Source organism: Hemiscyllium ocellatum, chromosome 2 (assembly GCF_020745735.1).
Source record: "Hemiscyllium ocellatum isolate sHemOce1 chromosome 2, sHemOce1.pat.X.cur, whole genome shotgun sequence".
Classification (NCBI taxonomy): domain Eukaryota; kingdom Metazoa; phylum Chordata; class Chondrichthyes; order Orectolobiformes; family Hemiscylliidae; genus Hemiscyllium; species Hemiscyllium ocellatum.
Genome location: NC_083402.1, coordinates 5,833,745 through 5,850,346, shown reverse-complemented (window position 1 = coordinate 5,850,346; position 16,602 = coordinate 5,833,745). Strand labels below are relative to the sequence as shown.

Sequence of the window (16,602 nt, the reverse complement as noted above, 5' to 3'; positions counted from 1 at the left end):
ATTGTTTGTTTGTTAAATGTGCAGGCCATTCTATTATAACGTGCGTTTCATCAACGCTGTAACAGGATTGACCAATTGGGAATGCTGTCTCTACAACGCAAACTTTGCCAACATTTTAAGCGCTGCTTCCTAAAGTGTGATTTTTTTCCTATAACATGGAGTTGCACAAGAACGCAACCACTGTGTCGTAGAACTATCAATTTTGTCAACTGTTTGAAAATATCTCAAAGATTACTTTTCTGCTACAGGCAATATAAAATAAGTTGTGAATCAGACAATCTCAGCCAAGAGAGATGTTTCAAAGGGCTTTTAAGCTCAATAAAAAGGCAGGCAAAATATGTCCTTCAGATTACTATATAGAGATCTTTAATGCAAAGGAAGGATTGGATTGGGCATAGCCATGATGTCCTCAATGATGGACAAAGGGATATGATGCATCCTGGTCATCTTAATAATAAAGAATTAGTTTATAAAAAGAGGGAAAAAATAAGCTACCATATTCTGTGTTCTTATGCAGGGCAAACACATTTTTAGGTATTTACAGTTTCAATATCTGATTATGTAACACTTCATATTAGCATTAAAAATGGTCAGAAAACATACTGCAGAATAATCATATCGAGCATGAATGATTTCTTGCAACCCAACTATTGCCTGCAGTTATCCAGTCTTATAGTAAGATCTGTGCAAATATTGCTAATGTTTCTAATTATGTTTGTAAGAAATATGTACAGTATTTGATTGATATTTTGAAAAAAATTCAATTGGACGTGCTGAGCATAAATGCTTAAAGTTACATGAATGCAAAAACTTTTTAAAACAAACAGAGCGGTGGAGAAACAAAATGAGAGAGCGCGAGAGAAAGAGCGCGAGAGAAAGAGCGCGCGCGAGAGACACACAGAGACACAGACAGAGAGAGAGAGACACACACAGACGCAGTGAGAAAGAGAGAGAGAGACAGATAGAGAAAGAGACAGACAGAGAGAGAGAGAGACACACACACAGACACAGAGACAGACACAGAGAGAGACACATACACAGAGACACACAGACAGACAGAGAGACACACACACAGACACAGACAGAGAGAGAGACACAGAGAGAGAGAGAGAGAGAGAGACACACCTGAAAACCATTGAACTTGATATTGAGTGCTGAAGATTGAAGGGCCCTCAAGAGGAAAATGAGGTGTTATTCTTTCAAACTGCACTGAACTTCAGCAAGTCAGAGAACACGGTGGCGTGTTGAAATAGTAGGCACATGATAATTTGGAGAGAACGTTTTGTAAAAAAATCGAAAATGGAAAAAAAATGCTATAAAAGGTACGAGTCAAATATCACCTGACAAGATCAAATAAGCCACCATTTCTACCGCGATGAGGGGTACCACTCAAAACAATTGTAATGATAAAAATTGCTGAAGTTTAGCTATTAGGCTGTTTGTACAGGTGGCTCAGATCTGCCAATTTTTAGATAGCCGCCTGGTGACAATACACATCAGCCCTGAAGCAGATGCTGGGAGATAAGTCTTTCCCAATGGTTTTCTGTGTTGTTCACAGCCACCCAAAAATCTGCTCTGATCAGCAGGCGTACTCTCATCCAGTGATATGTAAACAGCAGGCTCACTCCCAGCCTCTCATATCTTTACTCAACAGCAAGTTCAGATTTATCATTAGTACTAACCCAAATTAATTCAGTCAAGCCTAATGATGAGAATAGTGTGAAATATCCATGGTGTTATCTATAGATGGTGTTTGTGGATTAAATATCTTGAGCTGCATTAAAATAGGATGGAGTTCCAATACTTCTAAGACTATCAAAGCAGTATTAGTAAAAAAAAGCAACACAAAATAAAGAATCAAAAACATCATGCATTAAATGTACTGGTACCTTTACTTAATAGAACACTTTTGATCAGATGAGGAGTTTTCCAAATCTGAGATTTGGAATCATGCCATCATACCAACTGCCAGCTCACATCTCACCTTCCTGCCTCTTCTAAAAAGTATACATATGTCTACATGTAATACTGTATATTAAAAACTTTATACTCTAATACATGAAAATAGACATGTATCCTGTGTGAAACAACAAGACCAGTGTAAAGAGGCCATTTCCTCTTTAATTTCCTGTTTATGTTTTGCTGGTTAGGTAGAGGAATTGAAATATCATTTACAATTAACGTTGCTGTCCTGCAGCAATGAATTGTTATGTTGTACACTATTTAAATGTTCTGCACTGCAGTGAACATAGCAGCTTCTTTCTTAATCCCAAAGTTTATTGGGACTTAGAAATATACACAAAAGATGGGAATGCCACCCACAGTAGCCTTTTGTTTGTTACAATTAGAAATAGATATTTAAGTGGCCATGCTTCCTTCCAGCCACATGTCTGTCCTTCAACTCCATGTGTGATGGAAACCCATGGATGCAATGAGCTCCATCAGCAGATTGATAATCAGGATTAATGTTTTGAGATTTAGTAAATGGTACTAAATAGTAAGTGATACATACAATATATTTTCAACATGATCTTGGAGTGAAGACCCAGGTTCAAATGCAACTTTGATATTTCAAAGTTCCAGTCAGTGAATATAATCAGTCTCAGCCCAGTTGTGACAGCAGGCTTAGTGTGGTATGCATATTTAGGTGTGGTCCAGCTGTTGAGCAAAGGACGTGCAGATGCCAAGGTAGGGGATCGGAGTGGGGACAGTCCATTCCTAAAAGGAACACAATTTGGCAACCTCCCAGAGACCACAAAATATTCTTATATCATTCTTAAGAGGTAACACATATCCTAAACCAAATACTGCATTTGCCGTTAGTCAGCAATGGAACTATGGAAGACACGTCGCCTAATCCTTCTAAAAGAAGTCATTTTTAATTTTGGAAAATCCAGTACAATCAAGAACAGTTCATGATCCTGTGCATGCATATACACACATAAGGGGAGGCATTTTTGCTAGACTATTAATCCAGAACTGCTACATTGATGACTACATGGGTGCCACCTCATACTCACGGTTGCACAGTTCATCAACTTCACGAACACTTTCCGCCCAGGCCTCAAGTTCCCCTGGACCATCTCGGACACCTCCCTCCCCTCCCTGGGATCTTTCCATCTCCATTTCCAGTGACCAGCTCAACACTTATTTCTACTTCAAACCCATGAACTCCTACAACTGCCTGGACTACACCTCTTCCCAAACTCTCTCCTGTAAAAATGCTATCCTTATTTCCAATTCATCTGCCTCCGCCATAACTGCTTCAGAATATCCCACATGGTCTCCTACTTCAAGGACCGCAATTTCCCCTCCCACGTGGTCAGCAATGCCCTCCAGTGCATCTCTCCACTTCCCGCACCTCCACCCTTGAATTTTCATCCCTCCCAACTGCAACAAGGATAGAACCCTCACCCCCACACCACCAATCTTTGGATACATATCATTCTCCGCCACCTACAGTCAGACTCCCCCACTCCACCGCCACCAACCCAGATATATTTCCCTCCCTACTACCATCAGCATTTTGCAGAGACTATTCCCTCTGTGACTCCCTCATTAGGTTCATGTCCCCCTCACCAACCCACGTTCTATCTTCCCCTGCTGCTGCAAGACATGTAAAATCTATGCCCACACTTCACCGTCACCTTCAACTAAGGCCCCAAAGGATCCTTTCACACCCGGCAGAGACGTTGCCGCACATCCAAACACCGCATCTACCTGTTGCCTTGGATGTGGTCTCGTCTACACTGGGGAGTCAAGATGCCAACTTGCAGAACGTATCAGAGAACATCTCTGGGACACACGTAACAAACAACCCCATTGCCCTGTGGTTAACCAATAACTTGCTTAAACATTGGCTGTCGGAGTCTACTGAAAGCTGGTACTGCCAAGTAGGTAGTTATTGTGAAATGATAAAAGGAGGGAATGAGAACGTGTATAGGGTATAAGCAGGCAGGGAAAGAGTTAAGATCTGTGGGCGGCACGGTGGTTAGCACTGCTGCCTCACAGCGCCAGAGACCCGGGTTCAATTCCCGCCTCAGGCGACTGACTGTGTAGAGTTTGCATGTTCTCCCCGTGTCTGCGTGGGTTTTCTCCGGGTGCTCCGGTTTCCTCCCATAGTCCAAAGATGTGCAGGTCAGGTGAATTGGCCATGCTAAATTGCCCGTAGTGTTAGGTAAGGGGCAAATGTAAGGGTATGGGTGGTTTTCGCTTCGGCAGGTCGGTGTGGACTAGTTGGGTCGAAGGGCCTGTTTACACACTAAGTAATCTAATCTAATCTGAGTGTTTTGCTTTGACAGAGAGAGCCAACAGGTTAACACCAGGTTACTGAATAATGAGCATGTAGACAGATTTTTAATTAGTGATGCATTAAAGGGTTATGGAGACCAGTCAAGAAAGTAGATTTGAGGCAAAGATGAGATCAGTGGTGGAGCGGGCTCGAGGGGTGAAATTGCCTGTTTCTAGTTCTTTTGTTCTTATTTTGCACAGGATAAAATAAATTTGGCAGGGATTTATTTGATTCCTTAAAGCTCGTTCCCAAAATCCCTTTTTAGTACTCTCACTGGTACGTGTCAGACATAGAAGCAACTCAATAACTGGAAGGTGCTGAAGGAAAGCACAGGAACCAAGAAATGGACTGGAACAATAACGTTACCAACAGTGACTGGAATGAAGGCCAGGTGGATCTTATTGATTAGAAGATCCTTGATTGGACTGGTTAACTTGGGCTAATCAGGTAGTCCTGGCCTCCAGAAATAAACAAGGAAGTCTCTTCCTTCTAGGAACTGGATACAACTGGCTCGTCAGAGCCTATATACTCTGAACGTGTGAATAAAGGGTGACTTGGTGATGAGATACTGGTCTCTATACAGTTATTTCAGTTGCATTTCTGATGCTTTTTCATTACCCTAAATGGAATTTGGTATTGATTTGCTTCCAAAAGGCTCAAAGACTCCAGAAAGACCAAACTCCTAGCAGGAATGGACCACCTTAGCTTAGCTATCCTTTAAAATTCTGCTTCATCTCATTGGTACATTAACATTGACCAATAATGTTTTCTCCGTTGTTGCTCAGAATGGAGCTTGGGAGATTATTTCCTGAAGTTCCTAGAATAATACAGGAGCAACCCCAAATTCACACTCAACCCATTAGCCAATGGGTAATGTACCTTTTTTAAAAATTCATTCATGGGACAATGGCAGCGCTGGCTTGGTCAACATTTATTGCCCATCCCTAATTGCCCGGGGGTAACCCCGTTGCTGTGGGTCTGGAGTCACGTGGAGGCCAGACCAGGTAAGGATGGCAGTTTTCTTTCCTAAAGGACATTAGTGAACCAGATGGGTCTTTCCAACAATCAATTCACAGTCATCATTGGACCCATAATTCCAGATTTTACTGAGTTTATGTTATACCATCTGCCATGGTAGGATTAAAACCCGGGCCCCCAGAACATTACTTGGGTCTCTGGATTAACAGTCTCATGATAATACAACTAGGCCACTGCCTTCCCTAAAGTGATAAGCAGTCTGTCACAATTGGGATATGGGTCAGCCCAGTGTCAAACCATACTGCCTAGAAAAAGATGAGCTGAAGGAAGCTGCAGCAGCATTTATCTCCAGTGGTGACGTCAGGAGGAAAACATGTGTGTGACACTCACACGGCTTACAGATCAGATCACTGGCCTGGACTGCTTGCCCTCAATACTACAAACCTTAAAAGGAGATCAAACAGACAGACAGAACGAACAAATGAAAGAAAAAGACGCAGGGATAAACAGAGACATACATACACACACACTCACTCATCGGTGAACCGAGGGGATCAGGTGTATAAAAACTATGGAATGACAGAGTTACGGAAACTCAGACTGCTGCGAAAGGAAAATCAAGAACAAGTGTAAACAGTGTCCTGACTATTCCAGAGTAACTCTTCGGTAATCCTTCATAATCAGGTCAAACTATTTCAGGTATTTCCTCAATTTTTGGGTCAATTGCCAACACTGCAACAGGATCAGAGTTGCATAAGTATATTTCCAATCACCTGCTTGCCATGAGAAAAGAAATCTCACTTGGACACTTGACCTGCAATAATCTCAGAAAATGTAATACTATAGTGAATCAAAACTCCTCCATGTGAAGTTCCTAAGTTACAGTTCGTAGATATTTTTAATCAACTGACATATCTGGACAGATGGATCTTGAACCCGGATCTTCTGCCCCAGAGACAGGGACATGACCACTATGTCACAAGACCGTTCAAAACACACACTTCTTTATATGCAGCCAATCACACAGCATTACAGTTCATATACTGCTTCCGGGGGAAGAAATAAAGTATGGAATTGGGTTACACACCTGGTCAGAAAACATTGATTCCTTCAACACAGTATCAAATGTCATACTCATACTGGAGATGCTCCAATTCTTAAGTGATTCAGAGTACAGATAAAAATTTTACTGTTGTGTAATAAGCCACTTAAAATCAATGTTAGAGGGTAGGCAACTTTGTGCCTGGCTTAGTTATCATTTGTCATGCAGAATTGAGACACAAGAATCACTCATTTCTAATTTCAGAATAACAAAGGCTGAAAAGAATCTTGCTTATTTTTTCAGAAAGGAACCTTGATGGCAGCATGGGGTCAGGTAGCCAGTAACTGCATATTTCCTCAGCTTTCAGCAGAATCTAGGAGTGAGTTGATGTTCACCTAACAGCACATGCACACTCATGAGGCATGGACATCACTGACTGAGCCAGTACACTTGCCCATCCCTATTTGCCCTTCAGAAGGTGGTGGTGAACTGCCTTCTTGAACCACTACAGTCCATGTGCTGTAGACAGACCCACAATGCCCTTGGGGAGGGAATGCCAGGATTTTGGCCCAGCAACAGTCATACATTTTCAAGTCAGGATGATGAATGGCTTGGAGGGGAACTCGCAGGAGGTACTGTTCCTATGTATGTGCTGCCATTGAGCTTCAAGATTGACACGGTTGTGGGTTTGCAAAGTGCTGGTTTAGGGCTGCAGTGCATCTTGTAGATAGTACACAATGCTGCAACTGAGCATCAATGGTGGAGGTGAGGAACATGATACCCATGAAACAGGGTGCTCTGTCCTGTATGATGTCACATTTCTTGAGTGTTGTTGGAGGTGTATCCATCCAGGCAAGTGAGGAGTATTCCATCATAATCCTGATTTGTGCCTTATAGACAACATTCTTGCATATGCTTTTCTGCTGCATGGACTTCAGAGATCGGTGCATATTCAACATTTTCAGCTTTCTGAAATAAGTACTTTGACATGCTGATTGTTTTGGGCAGAACATCTTGATGGCTGTGTGCTCACACAGCTTAGAATGAATGGTGCTTATAAATGATGTGCAGATTTTGGAGAGACAGCAGGAGAGTTACTCACTGCAGGACTCCGAACCTTTCAACTGTTCTTGGAACCACAGTATTCATATGGATAGTCTAGTTCAGTTTTCAATCAATAACTGCCAAGCTGTTAGTATAATTGGATGTTAAGGAGTGATGTTAATTGTCCATTATGGAGATTAGCCATTGCATGGCACTTCTGTGGTATAAATGTTGCTTCCCTCTCGTCAGTCCAAGCTGGATATTGTCCAGTTCTTACTGTTTTTGGATATGGACTGCTTCAGTATTTAAACATTGCGCAATCAACTTACGTTCCCACTTTGGAATTCATAATAAGGGAAAGAACAAAGAAAATTTACAGCCCAGGGTCCAAACCCACTGTAAAAACCTACTGCCCAATTCCTAAGGATCGATATCCCTCTGCTCCCCACCTACTCAAGCATCTGTCCAGATGCATCTTAAATGAATCTACCGTGCCTGCATCTGCTACCTTTGCTACCACCACATTCCAGGCACCCACCACCCTCTGTGTAAAGTACTTTACGCATGTATCCCGCTTAAACTTTCCACCTCTCACCTTGAATGCGTGACCTCTCATTTTTGAATCCCTTACCCTGGAAAAAAAAGTTTCTCTCTATCTATCCTGTCTACACCCTTCATGATTTTGTAAATCTCAGTCAGGATCCTCCCCTCAATCTCCTTTTTTCTAGTGAAAACAATCCTAACCTACTCAACCTCTCTTCATAGCTAGCACCTTCCATACCAGGCAACATCCTTGTAAACCTTCTCTGCACCCTTTCCAAAGCGTCCGCATCCTTTTGGTAATGTGGTAACGAGAACAGTACACCGTATTCTAAATGCGGCCGAACCAATGTCTTGTACATTTTAACATGACTTGCCAGCTCTTATACTCAATACCCCGGCCGATGAAGGCAAGCATACCATATGCCTTCTTGACCACTCTATCCACCTGTGCAGCAACCTTCAGGGTACGATGGACCTGAACTCCCAGATCTCTCTGCTCGTCAGCTTTTCCCCAAGGCTCTTCTGTTTACAGGTTAGCTCCCTCTAGAATTAGACTTCCCAAAGTGCATCACCTCACATTGTATGGATTGAACTCCATCTGCCACTTCTCGGTCCAACTCTCCAGTCTATCTATATTCTCCTGTATTCTTTGACAGTCCCCTAGGCTTTCTGCTATTCTACCAATCTTCATGTCATCTGCAAACTTACTGATCAGACCAACAATGCCAAATTCCAGATCATTTATGTATATTACGAACAACAGTGGCCCTAACATTGACCCCTGTGGAACACCATTGGTCACCTTTCTCTATTGCGAGAAACTCCCTTCAACTACTACTCTGTCTCCTGTTGCTCAACCAGTTCTTTATCCACCTCGCTAGAACGCCCTGCACACCATGTGACTTCACTTTCTCCATTAGTCTACAATAGGGAAGCTTATCAAACACCTTACTAAAGTCCATGTATATGACACCTACAGTCCTTCCTTCATCCATCAACTTGATCACTTCCTCAAAGAAAGCTATTAAGTTGGTAAGATACGATCTCCCCCACGTAAAACCACGTTGCTTATCACTGATAAGCCCATTCTCTTTCAAATATAAATACATCCCATCCCTCAGAACCTTCTCCAGCAACTTTCTCACCACCGATATCAGGCTCATTGGTCATACTTACTCAGAACTACTACTCTTCTTGTACTGGGGGACAAGATGAGCAACTCTCCAGTACTTCACTTGTGTTTAAGGATGCCACAACGATATCGGTCAGGAACCCAGGTATTTCCTCTCTCGCCTCACTCAGCAACCTGGGAAAGATCCCATCCAGTCCTGGGGATTTGCCCACCTTAATATCCTTTAACCTACCCAACACATGCTCCCTTCTTATGTCAACGTGATCCAGAGTAAACAAACTTCTATCTCTAATCTCAACATTCAACATGTCCCTCTCCTCAGTGAACACTGATGGAAGTAATCATTAAGAATCTCATCCATTTTCTCAGGTTCAACACACAGTCTTCTTTCCTTCCTTATCCTTTAGTATACCAACTCTTTCTCCAGTTACCTTCTTGCTTCTTATATATGAATAAAAAGCCTTGGGATTCTCCTTAATTTTGCTCACTAAAGCTATTTCATGACCCTTTTTAGCCTGCTTGATTCCTCGTTTAAGACTTGCCCTACTCTTCCGATACTCCTCCAGGCCCCATTCTGTTCCTAGCTGCCTGGATCTTTTGTACGCTTCCCTTTTTCCTCTTGGCTAGTTGCACAATATCTGCTGTTATCCACGGTTCACGAATCTTGCCATTCCTATCCCTCGTTTTCAAAGGGACATATCTATCCTGCACTCTCTTCAAAAGCCTTCCACATCTCAAACATGGGAGGCTGATTGATGACGCAGATGATTACTGGGCCTAGGACATCATAGGTTTAATCCTCTGCCTATCATTTTCCTTAAATTGAATTCTGCCTTTCATTTTTGCCCTTGTTTCCTTCTGTGTTCCTGTTTAGGTTCCCATCCCTCTGCAACTTAACTTCTTCCCAACCACATTAAAAAACCCTTCCTCTGGTGCATCAGTGTCAGTCCTCCCAGGTACAGCAAATCTAACCTAGTGGTCCCACCTCTCCAAAAGCCATTCCAATGCTCTAAGAATCCAAAACACCCCTCCTCATACCATCTGTCAGTCCACATATTCATCAGATGCATGCACCCTGCTATTGCTACACTGTCTAGCACGTGACATGAGTAATAATCTTGAGATTGCTACTTTTAGGATTCTAATTTTTAAACATGCTTCCTAAATCTTATTCCTTTTCTTACTTATGGCAGTGGTCCTGATTAGATTAGATTACTTACAGTGTGGAAACAGGCCCTTCGGCCCAACAAGTCCACACCGACCCGCCGAAGCGCAACCCACCCATACCCCTACATATACCCCTTACCTAACACTACGGGCAATTTAGCATGGCCAATTTACCTGACCCGCACGTCTTTGGACTGTGGGAGGAAACCGGAGCACCCGGAGGAAACCCACGCAGACACGGGGAGAACGTGCAAACTCCACACAGTCAGTCGCCTGAGGTGGGAATTGAACCCAGGTCCCTGGCGCTGTGAGGTAGCAGTGCTAACCACTGTGAACCACAACAATGGCTATTCATCCTCCCATTCTAAAATGTCCTGTAGCTACTTGAAAATGCCATCCTGGAGTTCTGAGACTGTGTACCTATGCTCTTATCAAATATCACTTACCTTAATAAGGTTATTCAAGTGACCAAGCTTTCGCATGTTAGAGACTCCCTGAGGCTTGGCCACATTCTGGAGGATCTCGCGAAGGTTGTCTGAAGGGTCTAGAACATGACACAAAAGCATATCAGTTCGTGCTTTCATTGGGGAATTGAATCACAAGAGGTTATATGTACAACATACTGTGCTGTACTGTACCTGCATTACACAACATTTTTAAAAATATATTTTTATTGAAAAATAGATGCTTTAATATCACAATAAATACAAAACAATTCAAAGCATTAAGACAAGAAATTTAAAAAACCCAAACCACCCTCATGTACAAATGTATAAATATATTTAAACATTTTTTTAAAAACCCCACCTAACTACTTAACCAAATAAATAATAACTCCCGACAAACTAATAAATAATAACACAGTTCAACAAAACAAAACACTAACTCTCGAATATAGAGAGCATTAATTTTCACAGATTCGTACATTCACAGTTCCCCCTCTCTGGATATTGGACTCGTAAAGCACAATTGTTATGGCTACATTAAAACCTTTTTTAGTGTGGTAGACAAATCAGTGTCCAGGTATTCCAAAAAGGGCCACCATGTCTTATAGAAATTCTCAGTTTTGTGGTGTACCATACATGTAAGAAAATCCAAGGGGATATGTTCCATAACAAGCTTATGCCAACCCGACAGGCCCAGAGGATTTTCGGAACCACAGCATTTTAAGTCCACTAATTGTGAACTCACTGAACAATTGCTATGGGGTCAGTCATGCTGACCTCTGCACCAGATTACCTAGTGTGTGCCAGTAAACATATTGATATCTGTGTTGACACTCTTCTTTTACAGAAGTTTTGATAAAATGCTCGTCAATCTGGAACTGGAGTTATACTTAGGCCAGACTGGGGAAAAATGGCAAGTTTCAACACTCAAAATCCAAGGTGGTGAAGAACAAATTTGCCTCTGGAAGTGGCCTTTGTAAATTTAATTGAGGGCGATCATTCAGACAACAGGTGGAACAGTCAGAACAAAGGAGCTGGTGCTGTTTCCTCATGCTTGTTGCCGATAGGTTTACTGTGAACTTATCAACAGCAAGTGTAGGAGTGAAACAGTTTGAGATTAGAGGAACAGCGGGAGGGTAAGCAGTAGCTGGAGCAAGTGGAGCTGAAGATGGACTAATGAAGCCAGACAGAGCGCAGCTACAGAGTGGGCAAGAAGCAAGGCTGGTGAGACTGAGACCCAGAGACTGAAGATGTACCAACCGTCAGAACGGAGCAGCAACGGGGACAAAAAGCAGCAGCGAAAAGGTCAGAGGGACTGCAAGGAGGCGCGGATGGGGTGGGGTTAAATAGAAAACTATTTTTGATTGTATGAACTTGACACTCTCAATTGAATCATTTAATATTGAAGAGTTTTATTTCTTAAAGATTTACATTTGTGTTATCACATTTCAATGCATCTTATACTGCGAATTATTTGAAGTGCGGTAACTGTGTTAAAGGCAAACACACAACCATTCAGCCACCACCTCGTTAGTCCTCAGAAAGCACCGTATTAGGGTGATAGCTATGTGCGTCCAGGAGCATCAGCTGTTTTTTGAAAATAGCATTTGTAGCTTACTCTATTATCATCTCATGCCAATTTACATTTTGTGATACTTGAAATTAATGCTTTCCTTGTGCTTTAAGTTTAATGGAGTGGTAATAATTGAATATGTTGTTAAATTCTTCTATGTGAATCCAAATGTCCTGTACATAAGCACAAATACTGGAGGCCATGTAATAACATAAGGCACTATCATCTAATTAAGGAATTAGGGAGAATGAAAAACAAGCTCTGGAAAAGTAGCTCCTAAATATCAATAAGTAGCCCTCAATAAAAATGTATTTTAACCTCTAGCAGGTCTCCTTCTTTAAAAGGACAACTTCAGCTTTTAAGACAATCAGAGATTTATAGTTTTTAAGTTTTTCAAAAACACTGAATTCAAATTTGTGATTTCTAGTTCAGTATTGTAGCTACCATGTCATAAGCACAATTTAAAGTAATTTGGTTCCCAATTTGTTCAAATAACCAAGTACAGAAAGAGCGAGATTTTGGAAAAAGTAATGAAAATGATGCACATCTACTAGATAACAGGAGATTCATACATAACCAGGTCAAATACAGTACAGCTCCAGTATATCAGCTGGAGAGATTTGTCTGTCTGCTCTCCCAGACAGTCAATGTACAATATTGGGAGAAAAATACAAGGTTTGCAAATATACTCTGCTGACAAAAGATAAGGCAACAGACTCAAAATGTTAGATTTTGATTCAACCTCAAGGATGTCTGATCAGAAAAACAAGCACTCTAAACAGAGTTTCTTAAAACTGTTTCATCAGCATGTAAACCCAAGTAGATTGTCTCAAGGTGCACCATACTATTACTAAATCACATCAACGTGTATAGATGGAGCACCTTTAACAATAACATTCCCAAAGGGCTTCACAGGAGTATTATCAAGCAATCTAATACGGTCACATGTTTGGCCAAAATAGTAAACTATAAGGAGCGTACAAGTTATGGCTAATCTGCAAATCAAATGCATAAACATTGCTTTGGCTCACATTTTACAATACCAATTTGTAACTAAAATCTGCAATTCTTAAATGATTTAACATTAATTGCCCTTTGTGAAATAGAGTTCTAAACTTACACCACCCTGTAGTTTCAGTTTTTAGACCAAAAGTAACAAAATTGCTCAATAATCTTCTAAAGTTGAGGAAATTAAACATCAGATTATCCAATCTTTCATTGAGATTATTGTTCCGCTAAATCAACAGAGCGTGCCATCCAAGACCACTCCACCCTCGGTGTTCAAAGCTGAACAGTTACTGCTTTACCAGCTAACTTTGCCTCATCTCTGTTTTGCTGGTACAGAACTGGAAAGATTGCAATCTGAAAAGCTGTATCAATCCAGACATGTGAAGAGCTGGGTGATTTCTCCACACCAATCACTTTACTGGAGTCGTATTGAGCTGTCAGATGGCACTGAAAGTGAAGCTACATCAAACAGGAGAATTTCTAGATGATAACAAGGAACTAACTGGCAGAGAAAATAAACAGTTATTCTGTATCTGTTTTCATGGAAAAAGGTATAGAAAATCTCCCAAATGTACCAGGCAACTACCGGACTTGTGAAACTAGGGAACTAAAAGAAATTAGGATTAAATTTTCAAGCATTGCCTCTTGTACCAACTAGATTCAAAGTTGATAAATTCTCTGAACATGATAAGTTTCATCGCAGAGGGTTGAAGGAGGAGACTACAGAGATAGTGATGCATTAGCAGTTATCTTCCAAAATTCTGTAAATTCTGAAAAGGTTCCTCTTGACCGGAAGGTGGCAAATGTAATCCAACTTTAAAGGAAGAAAGAAGAATAGACAATTGCAAACTTGTTAGTTTATCATCAGTGGAAGGGAACCTGTTGCAATCCATGGTAAAGCATGTAACAAATGGACATTTAAGAAAGAATTGCATGATAGGAAAACAAGTTGTGAGAAAGTTGTGCTTCGAGAGAACTTGCACTGGATAAGTGAATGGGCGAGAACAAGGCTGATGGAATGGAATGTGCCGAAGTGTAAACTTATTCAACTTTGGAATAAAAACAGGTGCAGAGTAGTTCTTAAACTGAAAGGGGCTGGGAAGGGTGAGTGCCCAAAGGGACATATGTCATGAATCACTGAAAACTAGACTGCATGTGCAACAAACAATTCAAAACCAACAGTATGTTGAACTTCACATGGCCATTTGAGCACAGGAGTATTTACATAACGTTGCAATTGCACAGAGCCTTGATAAGGCCTCAAAGGACGGTGTATAGCCTTTCTTCTCTTTATCTAAGGGAGGATATACTTGCCATAGAAGTACCAGGAAGTTTAATCAGATTAATTCCTGGGATAACAGAATTATTTTATAAGAACAGACTGAGGAAGCTGGGTTTTGAAGACAGAGTGGCCTCTTTGAAACTTACGAAATCCTTACAATGTGTGACAGGATGGTTATTCTAAAACCAGAGGAGAAAGTGAGGTCTGCAGATGCTGGAGATCAGAGCTGAAAATGTGTTGCTGGAAAAGCGCAGGTCAGGCAGCATTCAAGGAACAGGAAATTCGACGTTTCGGGCATAAGTCCTTCTTCAGGAAGAAGGGCTTATGCCCAAAATTTTGAATTTCCTGTTCCTTGGATGCTGCCTGACCTGCTGTGCTTTTCCAGCAACACATTTTCAGCTATTCTAAAACCAGACACAATTTCAAGATGAGGGATTGGTTATTTAAGACCGGGATGAGGAGGAATGCCTTTATTTGATGGTGAGTCTTCAGAATTCTTTACTCCAGAGGGCTGTGGAAGCTCAATTACTGTCTATGATCGATAGAGATTGACAGGTTTATGGAGATGAATGGCATGAAGGGATACATGAGGACAGTGTGGGAAAGTGGCACAGATGCAGATCAGTCATGATCTAAATGAATGATGCGGCCGAATCAACGGGGGCTGAACGGTTTACTCCTTGGTCCTATGCTCTTACCAGAAACCAAATAAAGGCCATTCAACCTCTTGTTAGAAGCTACGCACAATGAACAGATCATAGTAAAGCTTGAAAGTGCTGTCACATGTAGTTGTGAATGGCGGTGGACAATTTAACAAATAACAAGGAGGATGCTCTACAAATCTCCCCAATTTCAATGATGAAGGAGACTCGCACATCACTGCAAAAGATAAGGTTGACTCATTTGTAACTAATTCAAAGAGTCTAGCAAAATCACTGCAGATTGCAAGAAGAAATGGCTGAAGCCACTCAAGGTCACAGCAAAGGCTATAATACCTGACAATATCCCAATGCAGTACTGAAGACCTGTGCTTCAGAACTTGCTTTTCATTCTCTCCCAGAGTGTAGCAGGGACTAGTTCATTGAATATATTCAACACAGTTTGATCTTCAATCCACAAAAGGGGTCAAAGCTGATGGATGGTGGGCAGGGAAGGGGAGTTACGGTCAGTCAGAACAGCCACAAACTTACAGAATTTCAGAAGGGCTTATGCCCGAAACGTCGATTCTCCTGATCCTTTGACGCTTTTCCAGCAACACATTTTTCAGCTCTTATCTCCAGCATCTGCAGTCCTCACTTTCTCCTAGAATTTCAGAGCAGACTCACTGAGCTGAATGGCCTACTCTTGCTTTTATTTCTTATGACCTTGGCTGCTCCCACAGTTCCAGCAAAGCAACATCTAACCCACTGTCAGGGTATATCACGTTTACCAAAAGTAGAACAAGTTCAATCAAGCCAATCATCACAATCTACTCTTGATCGTATATGGTAATGAAAGATTGCATTGACAGCATTATCAAGCAGCATTTACACTGAAACTGCCAACTCACCAACTTGCAGTTTGGGTTTCACCAGAATCATTCAGCTCCTGGCCTCATTATAGCCTTAGACATGGACAAGACAGTTGAGATCCAGAGGGGAAGCAAGTGTGACTGCCCTTGACATCAAGGTAGAATTTGACTAAGTGTGGCCTCAAGGAGCCCAAGCAAAACTGGAATCAATGGGAATTGGGGAAAACTCTCCATGAGTAGGAATCATAACTGGAAGGAAGATGACAGAGTAGCATGGGGAGATGGGTTAAAATGCCACACAACAGCTGGTGAAATTTGTATGGAATTAAAATTCTAGACCAGACAGCAAGCATCAGCAATGGTGACCATGACAACTCATCACTTGTCATAAAAAAAGTTGTCAATCTATAATAACAAGGCTCCTACATTCCCCCCAAAAAATCTTAAAAAGCACAAGGAAAGATGTTGCAGGCAATACATATATTCATAGACATTTATAGCACAAAAGGTGGCCACTTGATACATTGACCGACACAGACATAACACATGTCTGACTACACTAATGCTATCTTTCAGCTCTTTGCCC

General features: G+C 41.5%; 1 protein-coding gene across 1 annotated transcript in view; it reads right to left on the bottom strand.

Moving 5' to 3' along the window:
* rictora (RPTOR independent companion of MTOR, complex 2 a) overlaps window positions 1-16,602 on the bottom strand; it is a 212,927-nt gene that overhangs the window by 145,629 nt on the left and 50,696 nt on the right. Inside the window, exon 3 of the mRNA XM_060834273.1 lies at window positions 10,644-10,741. Within this exon, the coding sequence (XP_060690256.1) occupies window positions 10,644-10,741 (98 nt within the window). The remainder of the gene's footprint in view (window positions 1-10,643; window positions 10,742-16,602) is intronic.